The sequence below is a fragment of the Poecilia reticulata genome, linkage group LG11 (genome assembly GCF_000633615.1).
Source record: "Poecilia reticulata strain Guanapo linkage group LG11, Guppy_female_1.0+MT, whole genome shotgun sequence".
NCBI lineage: Eukaryota > Metazoa > Chordata > Actinopteri > Cyprinodontiformes > Poeciliidae > Poecilia > Poecilia reticulata.
In genome coordinates, this window is record NC_024341.1 from 10,127,622 (window position 1) to 10,134,953 (window position 7,332).

A 7,332-nucleotide genomic window follows, 5' to 3' on the forward strand; every position below is an offset into this window, starting at 1 on the left:
GACACAACGTTTTTATCTAAAGAAGCGACAGAAAATAAACAGTCTGGTGGCTTTTTCTTTCTTTCTTTCTTTCTTTCTGTTTTTTTTTTAGAATATTTGGTGAAATTTTTTATGGCAGTTTACATTTAAGAGGGTTTGAAGAAAAAGAAAAAACAGTTAATATGTTGTATGTTTATTAATGTTCCATTAAAACAATCTAAGACATCGTCAGTTCGCGCTAATTTCTATGTAAGTGTAACTGCTGTGAGATTTAACAGAGCCTGATGTGTTGTATGAATAGCAGTCAGTTCTGCAACAAATGTCCGTAGACCGTTATTTTTAATGTTTGTAGACGAACGACAGAAGTAGGGCAAAATGTGCCCTATAAATGGGCACATTTAATGTGTTTGGAAAAAAATATTTGAAATGTAACCAAATAACATGATGTGCAGATGTTCATTTAGGAAACTTTAGACAAGTGCGCATAAATGAATAGTTTTAATTAAACCTGTTTAAACTCTCATCACACTGTGGTCAGGTTACATCAAGTTACCCGTCATCGGGTTTTTTTTGTTTGATTTTCTTTTAACAATATATTGCAAAATGTTACAAAACGTTACAGTCTTGCCCCCATTTTTGTTGGTTAAAAAATCTGAAAAAAAAAACAAACAAAAAAAACCCAACAGATCTTTATGGTTACTGTTACGGTAAAATATTTTAAACAGGTATCTTTGATCTTTGTATTTTAGAGCAAATAATTAATTGGAGGGCGGGCCCAACGCAGACTCAAGTGCTACTCAGAGGCATCCAGACCAGATGGGGGGGCCCCAGAGAGAGCTTGACTTCTCCCAACGAATAAATAAGTTTCAGTGTGTCTATAATGACTCTTAAATGTTACTTCAAAGTTTTATGAATTGCAAGTTGAAATAAATCCAAAACGTTTTCAAATTCAAAATAGTTTTATTATGATTTTATACAATTGACAAACGTACTTAAAAGAAGAATGTATTCAGAGTCCATGTCATAATTTAATGTTCGATTAATCGTGACTGCGGCTTGTGTCTGGGCTGTAGTTCCATTTTGTGCACATTGTAACTGCTGACTAATAAATAAATAAATAAATAAATAGTAACTGTAGTCTAGACCTGCTTATCAGGACAAACGAGTAAATCCAATAAATAACTTGGTGATTATTTTTCTTTTTCCTTGTCACACATCATCTAAACTTACATTTTGACAAGCTCTGATCATTAATTGTATATAAAAAAATGAATACATCACTGTGCTGCTTGCGCTATTAAAATAAGTTAACAATGAAGAAAAAAAATCTATATTTCAGAGTCACCTCTTCATTTCGATGCCCCTGAAAAGTTTCTATTTTTAAGGGCTACAATCATTTTACTTAGAAATCTACCTCTACTCCGCAGAAACATCTGGGACACCGTACCCCTTAAAAGCATAGGTTTAAGGATTGTGACTGAGTGAACATTGGAAACTGGGAATAAATCTTATTATTTATTGTGAAAGATTTTTTTTTGCCCCTGTTTTTTTGTGTGCAGTTATATACCGTCACTCAACATTCCAAGAAGAAGCCTCAAAGTCCAGCCTTTAAAAATACGAGGCATCATGTCCCAATGACGTCTTATCTGCGATATGAAATGCCTATCAAAGCAAATCTGCATCTCCGTGAGCCGCATGCTTCCCCCCTCAATCCCATTTACGCTCTGAAAACTCGTTTAATTTGCGCGGCCCATGTTCTAACGCAGTCAATTAAGATGCCGCTAATTGTTTGCGCTCCTTCTTGAGAGATCGATGCTTCTTCATTTTTTTTCTCTCGCTCTCTCTATCTCCAGTATCCAGACAACTAATTCCGTGTCTATTAAGTGGTTGCAGAGAAAATATGAGTGGCGTTAACGGAGCCCGGGGACCACTTAGCTGTCACGGTCAATCTCTTTCTCCCGTCAGGAGATATATTGGAGAGGATTGGGGGGCCTACGCTGGGGTGTTTTGACAGCGGCCACTTGAGAGCAAAATTTGTGTTATTTTCAAAAGAAGGAAACTGGGGAATTTGTTCTGAACGAAATTAAAGAAAAAATATATATATATATACTGAAATGAAAAACAACAAAGGTTTTGTTACTGTAACGCATCACAAGAATTTCAATAATTTTAAGAGACAAATGTGTTTAACTGACAAAAAATGAATTTCATTGACTTAATTTATTGCAAATAAGACATTGTAGGCAAAGCAGTTTGAAAAAATAGCAAATAATAATAATAATAATAATAACACATAAACGAAGGATGCAAACATAGAGCAAAACAGAACAAAACACCCACCCCCCCACCCACCCCCCAAAAAAAAAATAAAAAAACAAAAAACAAAACGATAGAGATCTATGGATTTGTATGGCTATTTATGGTTGGTCAGTCATTGCGTTTATAAAAACAATTAATGATAAATCTTAAATCTAACGTTTTTTGTTTTAGAACACAGATCGTGTCCAAATTTAATCCAAATAAGAACTTCCAAAGTCAGGGTCACTTTCCAAGTCTTTTCACTCTCACTTCTTCCCAGTCACGTTGAAGCATCAGAGGACGTCCTTCCACCTTTAATTTTTCAACAAAAATGCTCCAGTTTGGTCAGGCAGTCCGATTTCCTTCAAGAGGTGCTAATGAAAGTGTTGACAAAGCGTACAACTTAATTTCGTTTAATCGTATATATAATCTGTATATATATAAAAAAAACACCAAAAGAGGAGCGCAAAAAAAAAAGATGTCCTTCCATTTTCTCCTCCTTTTGATTGTCCCCTCTCCATTCTCCTCTGGCCCCCACCCCCACCCCCACCCTTCCCAATCCATCTCCAGCATCAAGTCGCGCGGGATGTGCAGGCTAAGTCTAATCCGTTCCCTCGGCGCCTTGTTATACCTTTTGTCAGCAACGATCCCTTCCTGCTGGTATTACCATTAATTCAGCGCTCAAAATGTGCCGGCTCGTACATATACATCACTTACTAATTTTACTTGCATGTGCACATTCGGCCCGTGCCGCTGCCTCCGCCTCTTCTAGGACCCCGATGTGGAGAGTGGCTTCTAATGAGACGGTTATAGTCTGCCTTACGAAAAAAAAAAAGAAAAATCCCCTTGTTAAAAAAAAAGAGAAATGGAAAGCATCATTCTCGCGTAACTAATTATACACGTAGATCGATTTAGATGCCTAAAGAGGTGACAAGCAATAACAATGAGAAAAAACATTAATGACATCCATTCAACTGGATTTGACACCCCTTAAATAAGTCTTCTAAAAACATCAGATCTGGTATCCCTGTCTTGATGTCCTGGTTCTGAAGTAGCGTTAAGTTACAGTCAGGGCAGATTCTTTGAGCGCTTTATTGAACGTCGGAAATGTTGTTTTCCTCTCCGACTTATTCATGCTGTTTTAGTCCTGGTCCAATAATGCAGAGGTTTATGCTTACACAAACGGGGAGAGTTGGTTTTTGTTTTTGGTTTCATCTGGTCAGAGGCACCTCTTCTCTCTGGTCTAGTGTAACAGATGAAGATTTACTGAGCACCGAAGGCGTAAAAGTGACAAAAGAGTCTGTCCTGCTCGTTGGGGAGCAGGTAAAGTCCGAACCGGACGGCCTGCTAGCGATCCCGTTGGACTGACTAGTGTGACAGGCCAGGCAGGAACAGGGACTCCCACCCGGGCCGAGGCCATGGGCCGGGCCTGACGGGTACACGGAAGGGTGCCTAAAGGCGCACAGTAGCTCTGGCCTCTGGTAAGGGTGAGACAACACCCGGAAGCTGTCCAGAGAGCGCAGCGGAGTCGAAAAAGGTGTGGCACCAGGGGCCGGGGCGCCACCGACACCGACACTCAGGGGAGAATAGTAGGGTAACGGCAGGTGAGACGGGAAGGGATAGGGCAGGTTCCCAGTGGCAGCGGCGTGGCTCATCATGTAGGTGTAGAAGGCCGGGTCGGCGGGGTGAGGCCACGTCATGGCCAAGCGCTGGCGTTTGTCTTTCATTCTGCGGTTCTGGAACCACACCTGGAACAGAGTCGCATTGGGTCAAAGATTAACCACGGACCTCCCACTGACCAACAACAACAAAAACTAAACCCTCCAGAACTTCCGCTTTTACGCTAACAGGCCCAACTTCTAATTTAGTGTTTTCTTTCAACAGATTTCACATCTACCAAAGCAAAGTAGCTGTTTCTTAAAGGAAATATGATAAAATGACAAAGTGATTTTTAAAATTTTTTATTTTATTTTTATTTTTGCTAATTCACATTGTACTAGCGTAGAATAAGTCTCTTTTGTGCATCTGGAGCATGGATGCCTTCTCAAAAACAATATTGCCACCAAATATAACAATCTTACTTTAATTGTGGTTTCAGGTAGATTTAGAGCAGCTGCGAGCTCGCATCTTCTCGGCCTGGACACGTAGTTTTCCCTATAGAACTCCTTCTCCAGTCGGGCGATTTGCTCCCGGGTGAACGCCGTTCGGTACCGGCGGATCTGGTCCGCTCCGTAGGACAGAGAACCCTGACCAGGGATTATCTTACCCGGGTCGGCGCCGGTCTCGCCCGGAGAATGACCCGGAGATTCTCCGTTTCGACCTGAATCAACATGCAGAATGATGCATCAAGTTCAGCGAGGAAGAACAAACGCTCACTGACTGCAAAGGATGAGCACAGCCATATTTGAGTGGACTTCTCCTCCACTCTTAACGGGCCTTCCTGACATGCATCTAAAGTCTTTATTTAGTGGAGTATTCTCCTCTTTCACGGTTTACGCAAACAATGAATAAATACGAACATGTAAAGAAGACGTTACACGTTCAGATAAATATGTGTAACATTTTTGCAGGCCTATTTCACACTTACGATTCTCGGTTTTTGCATCTTGCATAAACAAACAAAAAAAGAAAAAGCAATAAAAAGATTCAGATGTTCTTTCCTTCACACATTTATTTCGTGTGTGTGTGTTTTTTTTTTTGGCGGCTACTTAAAATTCTATTTTCTGCCTCATGCAGTTCAATTAGACGCACGGGCACATTCGCTGCCAAAGTCAGTGATGAGAATGTCTGATTACACTGTGGGTGTCACCGCAGCGTTTTCAGCCACTTGACAGAACAGCTGCATGCACCGACAGCAGTTGGTACTTGATTTCCTCCGGCTCCACTAAGCCGAAATTGTGAAACATTCAGGATTTCATTAAAGCAGTGTTCAACAATGCCCTGGTAACTTATGCACGGATTTCTTTGTATGACATTTACAGGATGCAAAATTCAGCGTTTTGGTTTGCATGTAAACACAGACAGAGTCCAAAAATAAAAAAGATGTCGCCCTACCTTTAGACGTTGGGTAGTCCATGCTCTCAGGGGTGCAGCTCACATCAATTTCCTCGTAGAAGTCCGACTCGTTGTCCGAACTGCTGCCATCTTTGTGATGCCGTACCCCGGAGGAAGATACGGTGACCGACCTGGTGTCGGCGCACATGCTCCTCCGTGCGCTCTCTTCCGGCGCAAGCTCCGTGGTCCTCTCCCGCGAGTAGGGCGCAGCGCCGGGACTCAGGCAGCTCCTGTGGCCCGGCTTCCCCTGCGGCTCTCGAGCTGGGATCCCAGTGACTCCCTCCGCCGATCTCACCATCACCACCTCCTCTCTGCCGTCCATCACCCGTCGCTGTTCTGAAAAGCGTCGACTTCGCGGGAGAGCGCGAGCAGCCAGAAATGTGAGCCGGAGGTTCTCCGCTTGGAGTCGTCGGAGGTGGGAGGGGTGGGGTTGGAAAGCGTTTTTGGAAAGGCTGCTGGGAAAGAGGGGACGCAATCCGGTGTGACCCTCAGAGAAGAGCGCGGCAGAGTGTGGAGACGGAGCTCTGGGAGGGATCACCATTTACCCTCTCTCTCTCTTTCTCTCTCCCCTTCTACAGAGCTGTCATTCCTAACAGGCTAGTCTTCAGGATGGTCCCCCCTGATGACGCCACGGATTGATTAGAAATGTGGGTAAACAGAAGGTGGTGGCGCTGTGGTTGGGGGAGTGGGGGAAGAGGGTGGGGGGGAGGGTGTCGGTTTCTGTATTTCAAATCGATCATTTGTGTTTATTGATTCATTTGGTTACCTCAAAAATAGTAACAATTGTAACAACTCATATCAGCATGTATGATTTCAAAACAAAACTAGATGTGAAAATGCTGAGAAAATTATTCTTTTTTCTTTGACATATATGTTTTTTTTAATTCGTTAGAAAATTCTGAATGAATAACAATCAATTTTTAGAGCAATAACTATACCTGGTAAATTGATATTAACGAAAAGTAATATATGAATTATGTGCATTCAGAATCAGAATCAAACCCAGAATACTTTATTGATCCCCTGGGCGACACTCTAATGTTGTAGCAGCATCCATTACGAAAGCATGAAAAGAATAGGATACAAAAATAAAAATAGACTAACATTAACATAAATGATAAAAAAAATATATACATACAAGTAAACATAATAATTCACATATGTGAATTGAGTTTCTGCAGCGCTCTGTGCTACATTTTGATTTAATCCCGAACTTGACCAGTGAGTCGTGGAGTGGGTGAGAGACATTGTCCAAAATGGCATGCGGCTTCGGCAGCATCCTCCTCTGTGCTGCCCCTTTATTTGCCCCGTCTTCCACTTCTCTCTTCCCCCACCCCTCCCGTCCTTTCCTTGTCTTAAGTGGAGTCAAGTAAAGTCCTTAAAGGTCAAGTCGTCGGTCAGAGTTTAGATAAGAGACCATCCCAGGAAAGCTCTAAAACCAACAGATCTTTGACTAAACTATGATCTCACGTATAAACAACCTATATGGGCCCTTGGGTACATTGCGGTTGTCACACTTGTGCAATTTAAGCCTTAAATTGAATAAGTTTAAGATTTTCTGATCACTTGCTCACATCTGACAGTAGACCAGAGGAAATTCATGTTTTTGCTTCATAAATACACAATATATAAAAGTCAGCAAACAAACAAATGTTCTATATCTACACACATATATATATTTATAGGGGACTTTTTAACCAGTGGCGCCACCAAGGGGGTTAAGTGGGCGCGGTGACCTCCCCTGTCGCATCCAGTCCAATCCAGATACCCAGCTATGTTCGTACAGCACCAGAACGAAGTGCTGCAGAGAGGAGTAAGTGGAAAATACACAAAAATGTAAAAGACAATGAAATTACGAAATTATGAATTTTTCAGACATAATATTTATACTAATGAATTTAAGAGAAGGGAGGACACGTTTTTATGAATCACTTACTTAGTTTGTTTATGGCACTGTGGTTCTTTGCTGTCATTCATACTCCTCTATTTTGATTGTCTGAC

The 7,332-nt window shown here is 41.6% G+C and overlaps 1 protein-coding gene across 1 annotated transcript; it reads right to left on the reverse strand.

Annotated features, from left to right (window-relative positions):
- Window positions 1–2,837: 2,837 nt before the first annotated feature.
- On the reverse strand, window positions 2,838–6,048 carry LOC103472187 (homeobox protein XHOX-3). Its single transcript, XM_008421635.2, has 3 exons — window positions 5,332–6,048; window positions 4,359–4,597; window positions 2,838–4,025 (listed from the first exon to the last, which is right to left on the reverse strand). The coding sequence occupies exons 1-3, from the start codon at window positions 5,870–5,872 to the stop codon at window positions 3,489–3,491; spliced, it is 1,317 nt and encodes a 438-aa protein (XP_008419857.2). The 5' UTR covers window positions 5,873–6,048; the 3' UTR covers window positions 2,838–3,488.
- Window positions 6,049–7,332: the final 1,284 nt, after the last annotated feature.

Bases quoted from the DNA above. Each gene is read 5' to 3' on its own strand.
- LOC103472187 (XM_008421635.2), bottom strand. From the start codon at position 5,872: ATGGTGATCCCTCCCAGAGCTCCGTCTCCACACTCTGCCGCGCTCTTC. The intron at 4,598-5,331 runs GTAGGGCGACAT...ATGTTGATTCAG, and splicing joins GGACTACCCAACGTCTAAAG to GTCGAAACGGAGAATCTCCG. The intron at 4,026-4,358 runs GTAAGATTGTTA...ACTCTGTTCCAG, and splicing joins TACCTGAAACCACAATTAAA to GTGTGGTTCCAGAACCGCAG.